Raw genomic sequence first — 20279 nt, 5'->3', positions numbered from 1 at the left:
CACAGTGGTGTTGAGAGTTGACAACATGGCCGCAAAGCTGGATAAGCATGGTGAGAGGCTGGGCGAAGCAGAACAAAGGCTATCGAGGGTGGAGGATGAGTCTGCGACTACGACTAAGGTGTGCGGTGACATGACTAAAACGCTGGAAACACTACGCGCCAAGGTGGAGGATCAGGAAGCCAGGTCCAGGCGCAACAACGTTAGAATAGCGGGCCTGCCGGAATCCACCAATACGGGAAGAATGGAAGACTACATAGAGAAGTTACTAAAGGAACTGTTTGGCGAGGAATGATTGTCACCAGTCTGTCTTGTGGAGCGAGCACACCGATCATTGGCTCCTACTCCGAAACCGGGTGCGCCACCTCGAGTGATAATTGCCAGAATGTTAAACTACAGGGACAGAGACACTGTTCTTCGGCTCGCCAGAGAAATGGGAACGGTTACTCATCAGGGCAACACACTCCAATTTTACCCGGATCACACCATGACAGTTCAGCTAGCAAGGAAGGAATTCGCGCCAGTGAAGAAGAAGCTGCGGGAAATGTGTGTGGAATACGCTATGTTATATCCAGCGAGGCTGAAGATAATAAATGCGGGTAAACCGGTAGTCCTCTTGACTGTACAGGCGGCACATGAATATGTAAAGAAAATGGGACGACGACGACATCAACAGGACCGTGAGGAACAAGGGGACGAGGACGAATGAGCACGCACTTGACTTACTGAGGCTCTACTGTGCAAAACTACGAGTAGGGAGTAGTGCCGCATGTCAAGTGGTTAGATCACGGAACTTACGAGTATACAACGTTACATGATGCGCCGCACGCTAATTGAAAGATGGAACGTGCTTAATGCATGAACGCATGGGAGGAAGCACGTAGGGCGCTAACACTGATCGAGAGCGGTACGCAGTGAGTAACCACAAAGTACACACGGACTAGGTGGGGTAGGAGGGCAGTAAGAGACTGTGGAATATTCCACGATGGACCTCAAACAGTCATATTGGGTCCGTGTTGTGTGCTGAACGGTTGATTACTATCTTGCAGGCCGGGTGGAAACGGGTGATTGGTGGAGGGAGTACGGGATAGACGAACACAATTCGAGACATGTCTAAATGCATCTGTCCACATCCACCATGTGGATGGAGAAGTGTGCCACTGGTGACACCCCCGAGAGGGTGCAGCCCAAATATGGTTATATTGACTGTTCTGTTCTGGATTGGGGATGGCTTTGGCAAAGTTTGGGTGCTGAAGTGGGCGGGGGGTGGAGGGGGGATTTAGGGGATGTTAAAACTATATCACTGTACCTGAGAAGCACTGCGACCCCTGTTACTATGATGACGAATGTACACCATTGCGCACAAATGACCAATAGTGGCCTATGTCGGCAGTCACACAACCAGAAATATTTCTATCACAAAAGATACCGAGATGGCTACACACCTCTCTAGCATGGATAAAATAACGGCACTGAAATGCATCACATGGAATGTGAGAGGCCTGGGGAATCCCAAAAAAATACGTCAAATTTTCGCTTACTTTGATAGGCTACACGTGGATATAGCGTTTCTTCAGGAGACCCATTTGGCCCCGTCTGCTGACTCCAATTTGGGAGCGAGATGGGCTGAATCGGTAACCTGTTCCAACTATTCCACGTACTCTCGTGGTGTCAGTATATTAATAAAGAAGGGAGTGCATTTTGAGATAACAAAAGTACATAGAGACACTGAAGGGCGTAGTGTAATTGTGCTTGGTAAAGTGCGACAGCAACAAATTGCATTAGTGAACACATATGGCCCTAACACGGATGACCCACATTTTTTTGCGACACTGTGGCATGACATAACCCAACTTCAGCCAGATCACATCATATGGGGTGGCGATTTTAACATCGCATTACAGGATGGGTTGGACAGGTCACAAAACACACTGGAACCGCACACAAGAGCGAGGATGACGTTACAAGACGCACTCACTGACATGCGAATGGAAGATATATGGAGAGTACACAACCCAGGGAAGACAGCTGCGACACATATCACGGCTTCACATAATAGCTGGTCCAGGCTGGACTACTGGTTGGGCACAAGGGAAGTGATTGACTGGACTATCTCCATCAAGCATTTGCCCAGAACGCTTTCGGATCATTGCCCAGTGTTTGCGGAACTTCAAATCCCACACTACGTGCCCCCACCTTTCACGTGGCGGTTCAACGCTGGTGCGTTGCGTGACTCCATATACACTGACACTATACGCAAGGCGATAATAGAATACTTTGAGCTAAATTGCCCCACGACTGACGACCCTTGCCTACTATGGGAAGCTTTTAAAGCAACAATACGGGGAGTATGCATTAGCACTACCACGGGCATCCTGAAGGACATACGACAGCAATTACACACACGGGAAACAACCTTGCAGTCACTAGAACAACAATATACACAGACGAGGGACGTCACGTTGTTGGCTACTATACAAACGATACTGCAGGAGCACCAACAATTTGCCAAGGACGAGCTTAATTATATATCCAAGCGTAAGACGGCAAGAATGTATGGCGAGGGGGGGAGACCAAGCAGGTCGTTGGCAGAGAAAATTTGCAAGGGTAGAACACCACAGCATATAACCGAGATTAAAACTCGGGAGGGAACGATCACTCGGGACGTCGAAACCATACTGGGCGAGTTCCGGACGACGTATGGTCGACTATACGAGGCACGACCCTCACTATCGCAGGAAGATATACTGGCATATATGGAGGATGTGGAGATAGCATGGTTGTCAAACAGGCACAGGGAGTATTTGGCCAGACCTGTCACAGTAGAAGATGTAATAGACACAATCAAACTTTTGCCGAACGGCAAAGCTCCGGGGCCTGATGGCTACACGACGGAGTTTTATAAGACTTATGCAGACCTCTTGGCCCCGCATTTAGTACGCCTATACGGGGTGGCACATGAGGAACAACAGCTGCCGGCGTCTATGAGGGAAGCACTGCTGATAGCTTTACTGAAACCTGGGAAGGATGAGGTGAATTGCGACTCCTACCGCCCCTTATCGCTAATAAATGTGGACACAAAGATAATTGCAAGCCTCTTAGCAGCGAGACTAAAGCCGCTGATGCCTCTGCTGGTGAGGCCGGATCAGTCAGGTTTTATACCAGACAGGTCAACAGCACTTAACACGCGCACCCTCTTTGCACTGGCACACTATCTAACACCAGAGGTGAAAGCAGTGGCGGTACTCCTAGATGCCGCCAAAGCGTTTGACACAATAGACTGGCCTTTCTTACACGCGGTTATGGTGAGGATGGGTTTTCCACCTATCTTTACACAATGGATAGCTATGCTATACACAAATTTGACAGCACGTATACGGGTTAACAAACACATTTCAGAACCCATCGCCATATGTCGCGGGACCAGGCAGGGGTGTCCACTCTCCCCGATGCTGTTCGCGCTAGTGTTGGAGCCACTAGCCTGTAAAATTAGACAGCACCACCACTACTCAGCCATTCAACTTCCGACACGCCCAATTCATATATCTTTATATGCAGATGACATGGTGGTTTATGTCAAGAACCCGGTGCAACATCTAAATCCCCTAATACGGGAGTATATAAAATATGGACACCATTCGGGCCTGCAGATAAACTGGTCAAAGTCGTTGGTCATGGCACTGACGGACAGCACCTCCCCTTTCAAACTGGATTATCCGCTAGAGTGGCAGGAAGAACCCACTAAATATCTGGGGGTGTGGTTCCATAGAGATCCGGAACAGGTAATTAGGACCAACTATGGTAGAGTCTTAACATCGTTGGAGGATAAAATTAAACGATGGAACAGACTACCACTGTCGCTAGCTGACAGAGCGGCGGTTGTGAAAATGGTACTATTGCCGAAATTGTTATACCTGTTTACTAACATCCCCATTAAACCCCCGGCAGAGGTATTTCGAAACATAAACAGATTAGTACTGAGCTTGCTCTGGGCGGGAAAGCATGCTAGAATAGAGTTGAAAACGATGACACTACCATATGAGAGTGGAGGTTTCAAAGTCCCGGACATGTATTTGTATTACCTCTGCGCTCAAGCACAATTTGCACATTATTGGTTTCACGAAGTACCCTTTCTCACGCACGTGGCGGTGGAAATAGGCGATACAGACCCGATCCCATTGAGCAACATATTACCACACGTGAGGCCGAGGTTACATGACAGAGACATTAACCCAGTGAACACAACAATAGACGCTTGGCGACGGATGGGCAAGGCAGCAGACAAGTTGCCACTTTATGCTCCGAACCTCCCACTAGCTAATCATCCGTCCCTGTCGGTAACACAAGAACGGGTAGGAATGGACTTACTACGTAATGCTGGTATCGACACAATGGGGGATTTGTACGAGGAGGGGGTGTTCCAAACAATGGACAAACTAAAGTACATACAAAATCCCACACTATTGTTTAGCTTCAATTATTACAGATTACAGAGGGCGATGAAGGCTCACTTTCCCACATTCCCGGAAGAACCCCAAACGCTGGACACATTGCAACTGATATTAGAAGCTCCTACGGCTGCGCACATGATATCCAGACTCTATGTAAGCTTACAAAAAGATATAGGGGGTAACACGGACAGAATGAGAGGTAAATGGAGCGCACTGTTGGGCGACACACTGTCGGAAAAGGACTGGGAGATGGCGTGCTCACTCACGGGTATGCTGACCCCTAATGGAAACCTTAGGATAATACACTATAAATACTTACATCAGATTTATTACACGCCAGAACGTCTCCATAGGTACGGTTTGAGTGAGGATTCGAGATGTAAAAGGTGCGGGGCAGAAAATGCGGACTTCATACATCTGGCATGGCAGTGCGGAGTGGTGGGGGAGTACTGGGGGGAGGTGGTAAACGTGATAAATATGATGCTGGGGGAAACGCTGGATTGCACGATGTTAAGCTGCCTACTGGGCCTGGTCCCAAGTCTCAGAGCGACAAAGAGAAAGTTTTGCGTGATAGCCCTGTTAATGGCAAAAAGGAGGGTAGCAATGCATTGGAACGGGAGAAGGGGGCCGAAGGTGAAGGACTGGCTAGTCGATTTAACCTACTGTAAAGACACATTAACGACGTATGAGGAGGACCTGCCAGCGAGGTCACGTCCTAAGGATTACTGGGCATACCTGAGGGATTACCTACAGGCGCAACGGGGAGACACGGCTGATTGATGTGATTATATACTGTGCTGTGCAGAGACTACGGGGGGTGCTACATGGTGAACTATAACGGCAAACTGAGGGGGAGAGTGCTGTGATGCAGTGGTTTTAGTTTAACCAGTTCATGTTTTGGTTTTCAGTTTCACTCTCCTCTAGATGAGGGGGGACATAACAGACGGAATAAAAAGTAAGTGATTTGAATATGCTTGGAATAATATGTTGCAAGATATTACAATGTACAGGTTGCCTATGATCACGCCGCCGGGCCCATGGCTGTCGGCTAAATGGCTGTGTTCTTCTAACAGCACCTTGTAGGTGCTCTTTATGTATGCAGCCGGCCTGTTGAGGTTGTAGGCGTGTTCTGTATAACAATTTGCAAACAAGGTAACACAAGACTTACGCTAATAAAAAAAAAAAAAATAAATAAAAAACATTTATTAGAATGAGCCTAAAGGATTTATTTGAGAATTTTAATCCTTTGGCTTCAATGCCCGTTACCGACCGGTAAATGGGTATTTGGGATGTAGGGGGACAATTTTACCGATTCGGTAAATTTACCGAATCGGTAAATGTACCGAATCGGTAAAATACAGAATCGGTATTTTTACCGATTCGGTAACTTCGAGATGTAGGTTGGACTCTTCTGAGTCCCAAAGGCATTTCAGATTCGGTATTTTACCACCCAATCCAATTGGGTGGTAAAATACCGAATCCAGGTGTGCATGCACATGTGTCCATGCACACCTATGCCATGTGACAGACAGACATGCCCTTAGGGCATGTCTGTGTGCCACATGGCACACATGCCTGTATTTGGGGTGCTAGAGGGTGTCACAGTGACACCCCCTGCACCCTTGCTGGAATCGGTATTTACTGAATCGGTAAATACCGATTCGGTAATGCCCATTGATTCCTATGGGCTTCAATGCCCATAGGAATCAATGGGCATTACCGAATCGGTATTTACCGATTCGGTAAATACCGATTTTTACAGATTCGGTAATTCAATTACCGAATTTATCTAAATCTCCCTTCTTCTATTTTACCGATTCATAAATACCGAATCGGTAAAATTCGGTATTTATGAGTCGTAAAATAGAATTACCTACATCTGGCCCTTAGTACCTACTGACTGTCTCCAATACACATCTGGGGTGGATGACAGCTAGCTTTGTGCATTCCCTCTATACAGCCACACATATAAATGGAGCTTAGGTATAACTGGGGGCATCCACATTCTTATGAGGCATCCTGGGCCGGATGGATGGGAGTAGCTGGGCACAGACTCACACTAACACATGAATGGTCTGTGTCCTGCCCCAACACAAAGGGGTGAGCCAGGAGCCAAGGCAGGAAGGGAAGACCCAGCTAGGCAATCTACTCTATGAAACAAGAGGGCAAGGACCTAATTAAGAAGTTTATGGTATGACTTCCAGTCTTTTGGTGAGGTGGAGGGATATCTTCTGCCTCCCTGACAGAGGGTAGTCCACCCTAGTTTGATTTTTAGCACAGAGGCATGTTTTCTCCACCAGAGCAGATCCCACCATCATGGTAGAAGCTGGGAGGACAATCTCTGTGAGAACAATTTAAACATTTCTGTCCAGCATGGAGGACTTGCCAAAACTCTGGGAACTGGAATGCATTTCCAAAGTTGAGGTGCACTTCCAATACTTTAAAAAAGACTTTGGCAGTTTTTTTGTGGAAGATCACTATATGGTGGACTACATGGTGGTCTTGCACAGAAGTGGATATAGTCAATTGCAAACATGCCAAACTTTACTTTGTAGCTTGTCCAATATCAATCTACTTCTTTTCAACAGCAGGCATCTCCATTCAGAACATAAGTCACTTATTTGCAGGCCACTTTGGGAAGAAGACCACTGCTGCAAATATCTGCAATGAGATTCAAGAGAAACACAATGGACCATCGGACATTTTGTCCCAGTCGTTACCCTCCAAAAATATACCACAGTTGAACAGTACTGATTTATTCTCCTAAATCCAATTATCTAATTTATCAGATGTCACAAGTTCCCTGAACGAATAGTAACTGAACAGCTGTAGCCGTTTTTTTAACATAACAATAAGCTCAACCCAGGTCACATGGGATTTAGTCTGTGCTAAGGTCCCTACTTTTTAGCTCATGCACTCATTTTGGGATCACCTTATTCAACTGTTGCAACAACCTATAATTTACTTCTCAATTTTAGTCTATCATCTCAGTATGTAAGAGAAATATTCTCCACCAAAAAACATTTAGTTTGCTCTAGCACCTTCTACTCTCTTGTCAGCTCATGCCTGGTCTTCTCCCTATCAATAATAAAAATTGTTTCTTATTATGCACATACAGATTCTTTGGTTCAATATGGGCATGGAATTTTGACTTGAACCCCACATTTCAAACAACATTAAATGTATTGGAACAAGATTTTGCCCTTTATGGGCCACCCTCGCAGAATTCAGGAGATCTTCAGAATGCAGCAGAAAGGCTTTAACCTGTGTCCATTGAAATCCATAACATGTACTTTTAGCCCAATCAGAATCAGACTCAGAAAAGACTTTATTCGGTTTTTTGTAACAAGAAAAAAAAACATAAAATCAATTATTGCAAGTACAATTCAGTTTTACATTTTAAAACAAATATTTGATATACATAATATGTTAAAAATGTATGCCAATTTTATATCTCCCGAGAGGAATTAGATGTACAATATGACTTAGTGCCACAATTTAATAATCATAATTTTCAGTTAATAGTTTGTACACAATCAGTATAAAACACACAGTATAGTGTACGAGTTTAAGACCTCATTTCATTATAAGTTAGAACGATGTTGGCAAATACATTTCAAGAATCTAATAATGTGCCTCGATATGCCCTCCTCTTCCAGAAATTGTAAATAAATCAGGGCGGGGCGGCATCTTCTAATGCCCATGAATTGTAATATTGGCAGCAACCAGGTCTTTCTGTGTTCCATATAAAATTTACAAAAAAACAGGGTATGAATGGTTGCCTGGACTGAGGTGTAATTACAAGGGCATGGTGGTAATTCTGGAGCCCAATTTTTGGGCTGCGGGAAGGCAACCAGACGGTGGAAGACATTTAGCCTAAATCTAACCAGAAGAAATCTTTCAAATACAGTGAAGTTTTGGGTTAGGTAAGGCTGAATGGAGAAGGTGGTTTGAATGGCTATGGACTGTTGAACAGATGGTTTAACAATTTCTTTCGCCAATCTTAATTCATCTAAGTGTGCTAAGCACATAACCTTCAATGGCTTCCTTGTTAAAGACCGGATAGAGGAGGGAACGGAATAATGTTTTTCCAGGCCTAGGTCGGTCAAGAAACGTTTTACATATACCAACCAGCCAATTTTATGGCACTGATCGAGAGACATATAATCTAGAATAATACCCTGGGTTAAAACATTTTTATCTGTTGACCAAATACGGTGCCACAGGAGGAGTGGTTCTATTTTTACTAAATCAGTCAAATAGGGCATACCCAGCTCAATGTGGCACGAATACGTGGAGGTGATCTTTGGGGCAACTAGCAAGAACCTCAGGAAAGCATTTCCCACAGATTGCAGGGCATTATTTTTTACGTACCCCCAGAGACCTGCCCCGTACAAAGCAACTGATTGACATTTAGCCTTGTATATCTGGAGGAGTTCCAATGGGGGTCTTTTACCCAATTTTTTCGAAAAATTTACTAGGGCGGTTGTTGATCTCATTAAGAGACGTTTTCTTGACTCGATGGCCGGTTTCCGGTTGAGTCTATTATCCATTATGATGCCTAAATATGGATACTGGTCTGTGGAATCTAATTTCTCCTTTCCTAGGCAGATATTAGTTTTGTTTTTTTTCCTAGGGCCTACCGTCATAATAAAGGTTTTTTTATGTTTATGCGTAGGTCCAGGTTATTCATAAATTCTGCATACCTATTTAGTGACTTCTGGAGTTCGAGGGGCGTTCTAGCGAGTATCACCGCATCGTCGGCGTAGAGAAGAGCGGGAATAGGTCGGTTTTTTATTAAAGGAAGGTCCCGGCTCCCAGTGATCATTTCCCTCTCCAGGCCGTTGGTATAAAGCGTGAAGAGGAATCGGGCCAGGACACATCCTTGTCTCACTCCTCTCTCTATTCCGAACGATGCCGTTAACTCGCCCTGTGTACCAAACCTTACCCTTGCTGATGCGTTTGAATACAGTTCACGCAGAAAAATCAGCAATTGTTCTTCCACTCTCATTTCCGCTAAAATGCCCCAGAGTTTATTATGGGCTACGCAGTCAAAGGCAGCTGATAGGTCTACATAGACCATATAAACCGAGCCTCCCTTCGCGCTAGCATATTTTCCTAGGAGCAGTGCCAGATTTAGTGCTTGGTCTATCGTCCCCAGACCTTCTCGAAACCCAAATTGAAGGTCCGAGAGGATCTCTCCATCTTCCGTCCACTGCTGGAGGCGTTCGAGGATGACTCTACCCGCCACCTTTCCCAAGGAGTCCAGCAGTGAGATCGGGCGATAGCAAGATACCTCCTGACGGTCCCCCTTTTTAAAGATGGGGACCATAATTGACGTGGGCCATGAGTCCAATAGCCCCACCTCACAGGAAGCCTTAAATACTCTTGTCACCAGTGGGGCCCATAGATCTAAATTAGACTTAAAAAAAGTCTACTGGGACCCCATCCGGTCCTGGTGCCTTTCTATTCTTGCTAGATGTAAGGGCAATGAGTACCTCTTCAATCGTAATATCTAGTTGAATAGGGTAAGGGGATAGAGATTGTGTTTGACCCGGAGCTGCTTCCTGCCTCAAATTATCTGGCCCTTTAGCAAAAATCTTTGAGAAGTAGTCCACCCAGGTAGATTCGTCGATAGCGACATCAATACTTGGTGCCGATTTGTTGTCGGTTAGATATGGCGACTTAACCACCGCCCAGAATGCCGAGCTATCTTTTTTCCTACTACTCTCGTGAAATTGGTCCCACAGGGCCTGTTTTAATTCTTTTTTCCTAACCTTTAATGCTACATTGCATTCCCTCCTGAGCTTTGCTATTTCTTGGGGTGCCCTATTTGATTTGTTAAGCGCCTTTTTTAGTGTGGAATGGGCAATAGTGCATCTGTGATTGAACCACCCTTGTTGTTTCTGTTCATTTAATTTCAAGTTTACAGAAAGCTCCTTTTTTATGGCCTTTAGAATGACCCTAAAATTACTTAATACGTCCACATCATTTGTGGACAAATCTAAGCATTTGTCAATAGCAGGTGAGGCTATATTAAAAACTCTCCTTGTAATTTCTAGAGGGTCGGTTTTCTCCCACTTTAATGTAAACCCATTTATTTTATCCAGGGTCAGAGTATTTTGCTTTAAAGCGCTAGTTAAACTATGCGCCCTAAATTTATGTAGCGGTCAGAATGTAATACTAAGGGCAGAGTGATCACTCAGAACAGTTGTGTGATTCTCAACATTTCTGCTGTCTTAGTGTGGTAGATATAAGGATAAAATATATCGTACTCTGTCTGCTACTGCCATGGAAGGTTGGTTCATAGAGAAGGGAGGAGGGATCTCTTGGATTAATAATAGCAAGGCCCAGATCAAATAGTATGTGATTTAGAAAACTTCCTATTCTCGAATGGGAAAAGTGGGCAATTGGATCTTCCTTTTCATCCGTTAAACCGCATAAAATAGAACTGGTGGATTGACATAGGTATTGGTTGAAATCACCCCCCCCAGATAATTGATGCTGACCCTGCGGTGCCCCTTATAAGAGTGGATAATTCAGCATAAAGCTGGGACAATTTGGTGACTAACTCTGCGTCAGGAAGATTATTGTAGAAATTGACCAGAATTATTGTTTCTGTCTTGTTAAAAGAAAGAGTAAGTACCTGAAAGGTCACTTCTGATTTAACGTTAGATACTTTCATAGCCCCTAGGATATTGGAAATATAAATAATCAAACCCCCTTTAGCTCTACCAGAAGCTACCGCTAGAGTAGGAGAAAAATATGTTTTAAAACCCACAAGGTGAATTTCATTGGTAGACCAAGTCTCCTGAAGGCAGATTATGCCGAATTTCTGGACGAAGTCCAACCAAAGGCTATTCTTCACCTTATGTCGCAATCCCGCTAAATTCCAGGACAGTATCCTGATTGCCAATTTATCTGAGGAGTGGTTGTTACCCAGTGACCTCGAGTCAGCCCTCACTGGTGGGACCCCACTTAGAGGCATTATCACAGCCTGTCCCTCATCGGTGAGGAGATGCACTGGTTCTATTTCTCCATTCTGACTATTCCCAGCTTCGGGATACTCTCCCCCAGGGTCTGTATGTTCCGATCCCACGAGTATTCGCTCTGGTACTGTCAGCATAGCCAAATTACCTGGGTGGTACCTTTGCACTAATTTTATAGGAGAGTGCTGGTTCCTGAGTGAATGATTTAAGAGTCAATCTACTCCGTCTAATCCGGAGAATGCCACAAAGCGATTGAAGGTAGGGATTCTAAAATTCAAGTCGGGACCCTGAGGCACCCAATCTCTTACCATATTCGATATCAGGGACTGGGGATAGAAATAGGTAAGGTCACGTGTGGAAATTCCCTCCCTCCCTCTCTCCATGTACCAATCCCCAATATAACTGGTGGCCCTGTAGTCTCTAAAATTGACACTAATTATGTTCCTCCTAATATCCTTGGGCCTGTGCCCTACCCAATCCAATCTTCTAACGTGAAGAATTTCACCATTGATATTTGATGGCAATGGTCTATTATTCATCAACCAGTATACAACTTTATTTTTTAAGGCATGATAGTGTTCGGTTTTACCAGCTTCCAGTTTCGGCACCCCTGTTAGTACCACGACATATGGTGCCGCTTCTGGGGGCAAATCAACTTTGGGCGGGGAAGGTCTTACTTTTTTCGGGGTGGAGGTATTCCTAGTAGGGATAGGTTGTGGGCAATCGGATGTACTACGGCTCATTCCTGCTACCTTAGGTACTTGCAAAACCTTATCAGGGGGCATTGGGAGAAGTGTGTTCGCTACACAGGTAGTCGGGGGATTCACGTTGGTTAGCCCATTTGTCATTGTAACCACTGGCAGTGGTGGGGGAGGTAAGGTTTGACCCTGACAGGGGGTTGAGAGTTCTTTCAAAAGGTCAGTATTCGTAGTGTGTGCATTTTGTATGACTCCTAGTTGATTTGACAGCCTTTTAACCCTCTCCACTAGTGGTAGTAAAAGTGTTTAAATAATTTTTCAACACCCCCCAGAAGTTCTTTGATCGCTGTAGGATTTTGGGCAATGTCATCCTGCCTGGTGCTCTCTGAGACGGATCCCATGTTGTGTGTGCCCTTCTTTGATGCTTTTGCGCATCTACCATTTTGAGTATTTCCCTTACGCTTTCTTTTCTTCAGTGGTGGCGCTAGACTAGTCTGTGTGCGTGGGGTTTCCTTTGTTTGGAGTTGTGTTAGAGGGATTACCTGGGAACCTTCGTCAGAATTATCCACTGATGAGTTAATGTTCGCAATTTTTGTGGTAGTATCCCTAATTAATTGTATAGAAGCTGTTATATATTGTAGTAGAAAGGGAATACTTGTGTCCCCATTTGTATCATTTTGCGAGTTACATACTGATGGGGTTGATGCATGGCAAATGGGACCCAGAGATGAGCGTCTATTTTGGATTAATTCCGAGGACAAGCATCGTTCTGTGAGCGCTACTTCATGTTCTATCCTAGATGTTTCCCTGGTGATATAATTGTCCAAAGTCCCTCTAGATGATCCAACCCCCCGGGTTTGCTTGGTGGCGTTAGCCCGTGTGGTCATTAGTGCATAGAAATTCAACTAAAATTGTCAAAAAAGGAGGGCCTCCACAATGGGTAGTACATGTTTCAATCTGTCTCAATTCAGTCGTGATGTTTAAAGTCTTAACCCAAACCCACCATAGCGAGAATATAATAATTTGGAGGAATGGTATCACCATAAGTGACATTCTCTTACTTTACCAGTCTAAATCCAGGTGTAAATGAGGGGGGCCCAGCCCAGCTGCGTCCAGCCCCGGACGGCCTCAGACGGCCCGCCCTTTGCCCAAGCTTAGCCCGGTTGGTTCCTTGCGCGTCCCGCGTTCGCGGAATTGGGCGTTGCTAAATAGGGGGGGAGGGTGCGTGAAGAGGCACCAGCTGCGGACGATTATTGTTGGTAAGGCCCGCTGGTCCTCGCAGTCCCGTACCTGCTGATGTTCGTTAGATGCTCGGCCCCACGGTCAGCTAGAGTTCCAGGTCCACCTCCTTTGGTCAGTACAAGTTGCAGAGGAAGAACACTACCACTGTCCATGCCTGCGAGCGGCTCCGGCGGAGCGGGGGCCGCGAGGCGTTAAGTGCTGGAGGGGGGAGGGAGCGGGAAGAGGCACCAGCTGCGGCTGATGATTATTCGCAAGGCCCGCTGGTCCTCGCAGTCCCGTGCCTGCTGATGTTCGTTAGATGCTCGGCCCCACAGTCAGCTAGAGTTCCAGCTCCACCTCCTTTTGGTCTGTACAAGTTGACGAGGAAGAACACTACCACTGTCCAAGCCTGCGAGCGGCTCCCGCGAAGCGGGGGCCGCGAGGCGTTAAGTGCTGGAGGGGGGAGGGAGCGGGAAGAGGCACCAGCTGCGGCCGATGATGGTTCGCAAGGCCCGCTGGTCCTCGCAGTCCCGTACCTGCTGATGTTCGTTAGATGCTCAGCCCCACAGTCAGCTAGAGTTCCAGGTCCACCTCCTTTGGTCCGTACAAGTTGCCGAGGAAGAACACTACCACTGTCCATGCCTGCGAGCGGCTCCCGCAGAGCGGGGGCCGCGAGGCGTTGAGTGCTGGAGGGGGGAGGGAGCAGGAAGAGGCACCAGCTGAGGCCGATGATGGTTCGCAAGGCCCGCTGGTCCTCGCAGTCCCGTACCTGCTGATGTTCGTTAGATGCTCGGCCCCACAGTCAGCTAGAGTTCCAGGTCCACCTCCTTTGGTCCGTACAAGTTGCCGAGGAAGAACACTACCACTGTCCACGCCTGCGAGCGGCTCCCGCGGAGCAGGGCCCGCGAGGCGTTAAGTGCTGAAGGGGGGAGGGAGCGGGAAGAGGCACCAGCTGCGGCCGATGATGGTTCGCAAGGCCCACTGGTCCTCGCAGTCCCGTACCTGCTGATGTTCGTTAGATGCTCGGCCCCACAGTCAGCTAGAGTTCCAAGTCCACCTCCTTTGGTCCGTACAAGTTGCCGAGGAAGAACACTACCACTGTCCACCCCTTTAAGCCCAATCTATAATGGTTGCTTTTAGGGCCTTATTTATTGTACATAATGCAATGCCCAAGAAGGACGCTCCTTTCTTTAAATAAAATTGTATGTTTCAATCAGCCTCCTCCTCTGGAACCCATGCTCTGTTCTTCTGTACCAGATCTTTTACCCTGTGGGTACAAATCATAGGCCCAACATGTGGGTCATCTCATTGTTGGATGCGAAAACTGAAACCCCTTCCCCCTGCACATGAGAACATTTGAAATTTAGTAACATCCACTTAAAGATTTAGGAATAAGCTTATCTTGAAGTGTGTCTTTGTAATAGAAAGGCTTTTTTTCTGACCTGATAGACACCACTTGCAGGTGAATGTTGTCAGATACCTATAACATACAATTATGTGGCATGCTTTACCATGACACAGATACAACAGTATGTAGAGATATACCTACTGGTACCTGACACGACATGTCAAAGTTGAAGCATCACTGCGGTCTGAAGGAATCTACAATGCTGTTAATCGCAATTTAGTATGTTGTGCTTTTAACTGTTCACAATTGTTTCTAAAAAAAAGCAGACATTGTTAGAATAATTTCATTATTTTAAAAATGATACTCTACCTTCTCCTTTTAGGTATTTCTCCATGAAGTCTTCAAAACTTGTGGTTGGATCTAAGTAGGGTAACATCTTTTCAAAATAGTAAAATGAAGTCAAAACATCTTTAGGATTTCGAAGTACATAAATGATCTGTAAAGCAGAAAGTTCAATAAGAGGATAAGATAATAAATGGAATCTATCTTTCTGAAGCAATACATTATTAACATAAGGTTGGTCTTTTACTCCAATCCAAAACAATACATTGATATATCAACTGCTTTGCTATTTTGTAAGTTGTAAAAATTCGAAATATTCCCCGCAACAATTTTGATTTTCAGGAATCTTTTAAGCATGAGCCATGCACTGGTAAAGTTGCACAGCATGTTAAGGAAATTATGAAGATGCCATTGCTGATGTATGCAGAACATGTGATACCCGCCTCTTTAGCTACATAGTAGAAGAACAAATCCTTTCTGAAGTGAAGACATTAAACTTAAGGTACTGCTGCTTTTATCTCTAGGCCCAGCGGCAGGGCTAACTGAACAACACTTTTGTACCCTTTAACCCACCTCGACCACAGCCAGGAGCTAAAAAGTGGGAACTCTGTTGTTGGGATACTGCAAATTCAGTCCACCCACCACATATGTATATGAATTCAATATTCATGGACTATGTAGTGAAGAAGAATGAGGAAGACTGGTATTTTGTGCCATTTCAAAATATGCACTCAGTTGACATTGAGGAGGGGTTGAAAGAAAAGTTTAATGTTTTTCACCACATCTACATCTACATTAGACAATCAGGATATTTTAAAACGGCATATAGTTTTCATCAGTGTTCTTCTTTTATTAAAGCCCAGCATTAGTGTTGCTTGGATTTTTAACTCTGTGATCTCATCAGAAATAAATGGGTGATCCCTAAATCATATTCACAAATTTTGATCCAAAACCTGAAAAGTGTCTACTTCTACATACACATCTATGTTGCAATTTGGTAAATCTTACACATTAATTGTTTTAAGAAATAAATATAAAAATAGGAAACAATTGTTCACATCAAATCGACTGGTTTAAGCACATTTGAGAAGTTACGCTTGCACATCAATGTTCATAAAATGATCTGCTCTGTTTTGGAGGTCTGACTTGACAGTTTTGCTATTTTTAGAGTTTAATGGAGTAAAATAAAAGATCTAAACAAAGGGGGTTTTTGCTTCACCCCTATCTTATATTGTTCCTTTTCTAGATGTATTTTAATGGTCAGCAGATGTGTTATCCTGCTGCTTGGAGTGCCACTGGAATGCCCGGACTGTGAAATGTTTGTAGATTGCGATGAAGGGTCTTTGTTTTATTTAGCTTATATTTACTTCTTATTCTTCTGGAAGAAACTACCTGTGTTCATTATAGTGAGGTGCCAATTGGATATAACATAGGTTATTATGCCGCACCCTGGGAAAAGGGGGTTGATTTCCTGGGGAGTTTCTGAATTAAAGATGGCCACTGCATTGTAGTAAAAAAACATGGCAGTGTTGTCAAGCTTCTTAAATGCCGTGTGGGTGAGAAGGGGGATGGCTTGTCAAACATGTGTTAAATTGATGCAGACATATTTGTAGTGAGAAGGGGGGAAAACCAGCAAGAAAACCGGTACCAATACTACTCATTCCAAAACTCCTAACAATCCAATTCTGTTCATGTGGAGTGAGGAAAGGGTCAAATAATGGAGACCATATCCACTAATGCAGACCAACATGATCTTTCTTGGGGTTTTCAATATTCACTGGAATGACTAAAATGGCCCCTTGCTGACCACCTTCAAGGCCTTCCTTTCAGACCTCAACCTTACCCAGTCACGTAATGCCCCAACACACAATAGAGGCACCACCCCAATCATAGCCAAGGATAATGTCATACAACTGGAATCCATATCCCTCTGTGATTGGTCTGATCACTGCCTAATCTCCTTCCTCCTCTTAGAAAAGGTACTGATTAGACAAGACCAACTTCTAACCCAGACAATAGTCCAGACACTTGAGAAATAATAATCTAACTGATCTTTCTTTTGTTAGCAACAACTTCCAACCTCCTCCCATAGACATGACAAATGTGAATGACCTCACCGAACACTACATCCAATCCATGTTAGATATACTTGATACCATTCTCTGCCTATTTCATTGAAAATTCTAGGAAGATTGAATCAGACCTTAAACTCGTCTCCCAGTGGCTAATAAGCCGGGTGCAGCCCATTCTCCTCTCAGTTTATCACCTGGTGAGATCCCCTCTTACTGTTTATATCACAAAAAATAAGGCTACTTATAATACCTTCACACTTCCAGATGAATCCGATATATTCAAAACAATAATATCTATAAAAGCCTCCAACCACTTCAATGATCATCTGCCTACCAAGCTCATCAAAGAGCTTTGATCCTCCATCCTCCCACTTTAGACTAAGATTGTCAATGCATCTCTTTCTCAGAGCATGATTCCTGATTGCCTAAAGATAGGTCAAGTTACGCGTATCCTAAAAAAACTTAATCCGGACCTGTCGGACCTCAACAATTTCTGTCCAACTACAAATGTCCTGACACTAGCAAAGTTACTTAAGAAATGCGTACACCTGCATTCTCTGCAACCACACTGAGCAGTTTCATCTCTTTGACCACCGCCAATCTGGCTTCAGAACGGGACATTGCACTGAAACAGCTCTTACACATATTGCAGATTATGCCCTGAGACTGCTTGGTCGGAACAAATCTTTCTTGTTTATACTTCTGGATCTCTTCTCTGTGTTCAACATGGTCAAACATGACAGCATGATTTACCAGCTGGAAAGAAGGAAGGGGCTATCTGGTTCCATTTTAAACTGGTTTGCATTGTTCCTACATAACATAGCTCAAAGAATCAAAGTCAATAAAACCCTTTCTGACATTATGCATTATTTAATTTGAGTGCCTCAAGGTTCCATACTCTCACCCACGCTAGTCAACTTGTTCAGTGAACCTGTTCCTGAAATACTGAAGCACTCAAACATCCACTACCACATGAATGCAAATGACACACAGTTGTTCTTGGAAATTTCCTGACCCGACCCGAAGATATCAAAATTCTCAGATGTACCCCACTAACAACCCATCAATGGCTAAGCAGCAATTACCTTATGTTCAACACACTCAAAATGTAATTCTTCTTGATTGCCCCAACAATCACCCTGCCTCCATAGATGAATCGCTCAAAACACTTACAGCTCTCAACTGAGCCCACCTCGTTATTGACTCTACTGGATCACTAGGTATAACATTGGACAAACACATGAATATGCAAGCTCATATCAGTGCAACTACTAGGGGAGCCAATTACCAACTAATGTTTTATTGTGTCTCTATTGCTACTTGCCTATTCATTATTGCATTTCTCCCTATATGTGTAACTTGTCCGCTATTTTTTAAGCTATATAAAACTCCTCATATAAAAAAATGGCCATCATTGAGATCGAGGAATCTCTGAAGACGCATGCAACTGTCGGCCTTTTTGGAATGACAGTCTTTTTAAGAATATCTCTTGTTTAATATTTTTACACAAAGCGTAATTTCAATATAAATGCCCAAAATATAAATGTAAGTCATTTTCATACACCCAAAAGAAATACTTGCTCTTTTCATGTGAGTTTGCACTCCTACTGCTGATTGAATATACGCTAACCGTATACCTTGTTTCCTTCATGCCTAGCTTAAAATTCTTACAATTCCAAGACACCCATTTCATGTTACTCTAATCAATAAATGCTCTTCATGTGCTCCTAGGTGAGGCTTCCTAAATGATTCTGATAGAAGACCAGAGGACTGCCAAACCTGTAAATAGTGGCAGCTGAGAGTTCAGTAAGGTCCATAGTGACCTAGGTATACAATGAACAATAAATGGATTGTATGGTTGTCTCGACTGGTGAGTGCACTGCTTTTGGGAATGGACAGAAGGGTTCTTCTTCATATAAGAACTGTGAGATGGTATAAGCAGGTGAGGAGGGTTGTGTGGCTATAGAGACTGGCCTGCAGTTGAAGGGGCAGCAGACATAAGGGATTTGCCCTCCAGTGAGAAGGGTGACTAGTGCCAACACTACTCACATTGGAAGAGTACGTCAAGCAGGTAGGCGTCATCTCACTCTCCTCTCAATGAATAGAGCATAGCCTGTGCCTGCATAGTAGTGGATTTTAATTAATTAGTTAAAATAAATTTGCTTACTTAGTGATGTTCCCCTACCCAACCCATTTAGTATTGGGCCAGCCAAGAACCAGCGCTACAAAACACACATCCAACGAAATCCATGGGGCATAGCGAACCTATACACAATACCAACCCCATATTCAAGTCTCTAATGGATCTTGGAAGGTTGTTCTGGCTCGTCTTTTTGTAACATGCAGATCACACCGCTAATCCCTCAACCCCACCATGATGGCCTTTATACATTTCCATAAACCTCCATTGAAATACATTGGGCTGAATGAATCACATTTTATACAGTGAACACAATATATTTCAAACTTGAACCATATCAAATTCCTTGCAGAACTGTATGTGGCAAAATAAGTCAAAGACACTAACAACCACTTTCAATCACATGCAAACGGTGTTAATTAATGCCAATGTTTGCATGTGTTAGCTCATAAAGTTCTAGTCTGTATGCTTTGCCAGTTGGATGTTTTACTCGTCTCCCTATCCCTATTTATATCAAACATACCACAGATACAACATTACAACATACATAACTCAGCAAAAACCACCATCTGAAAAGGACAGCTTGCTTAATTTTGCAGTCTACAATCATCCTCAACCTTTGCTATCCATCAGGAACTGGGGCTGGGCTATGTTTTTGATTTGTTGAGTCTAGCCACGTTGGTCTGCTGGCTTAAAACCTGGCTTAATCCAGATATAACACTGAATCACCAGATTCTGAGGGATTATGTTAAACTGGATAAAGCAGTAGCATCCCGTGGTTGTATTTCATTAAACTTATGTTTTCCAAACTGGGGCGTCCTGAACTTTTTGATGCTCCTGAGGGGATTAAAAAAGAAGATGTGAAATGAGTTCAATCTCAGTATTTGAATATAGTGGCGATGGAACTTGAGGAGCAGGAGCTACAGAAACCCGAGGTCAGGGTCCATTATTTGATCAAATCCTCCTTGTTAATTGAGCCCTATCTGAGAATTGTGGCTAAGCCTTTCCACCGCTGGCTCCT

General features: G+C 44.2%; 1 protein-coding gene across 3 annotated transcripts in view; it reads right to left on the bottom strand.

Moving 5' to 3' along the window:
- The window catches only part of LOC144761579 (amine sulfotransferase-like), a 476546-nt gene that overhangs the window by 93456 nt on the left and 362811 nt on the right, over positions 1-20279 (bottom strand). For all 3 annotated transcript variants that reach the window (XM_078646877.1, XM_078646878.1, XM_078646876.1), the window contains one exon: positions 15074-15200. In XM_078646877.1, the coding sequence (XP_078503003.1) occupies positions 15074-15200 (127 nt within the window). The remainder of the gene's footprint in view (positions 1-15073; positions 15201-20279) is intronic.

This window comes from Lissotriton helveticus, chromosome 6 (assembly GCF_964261635.1).
Source record: "Lissotriton helveticus chromosome 6, aLisHel1.1, whole genome shotgun sequence".
Lineage (NCBI taxonomy): Eukaryota > Metazoa > Chordata > Amphibia > Caudata > Salamandridae > Lissotriton > Lissotriton helveticus.
The sequence above is the reverse complement of the archived record's forward strand: the minus strand, read 5'-3'. Positions and strand labels throughout refer to the sequence as shown.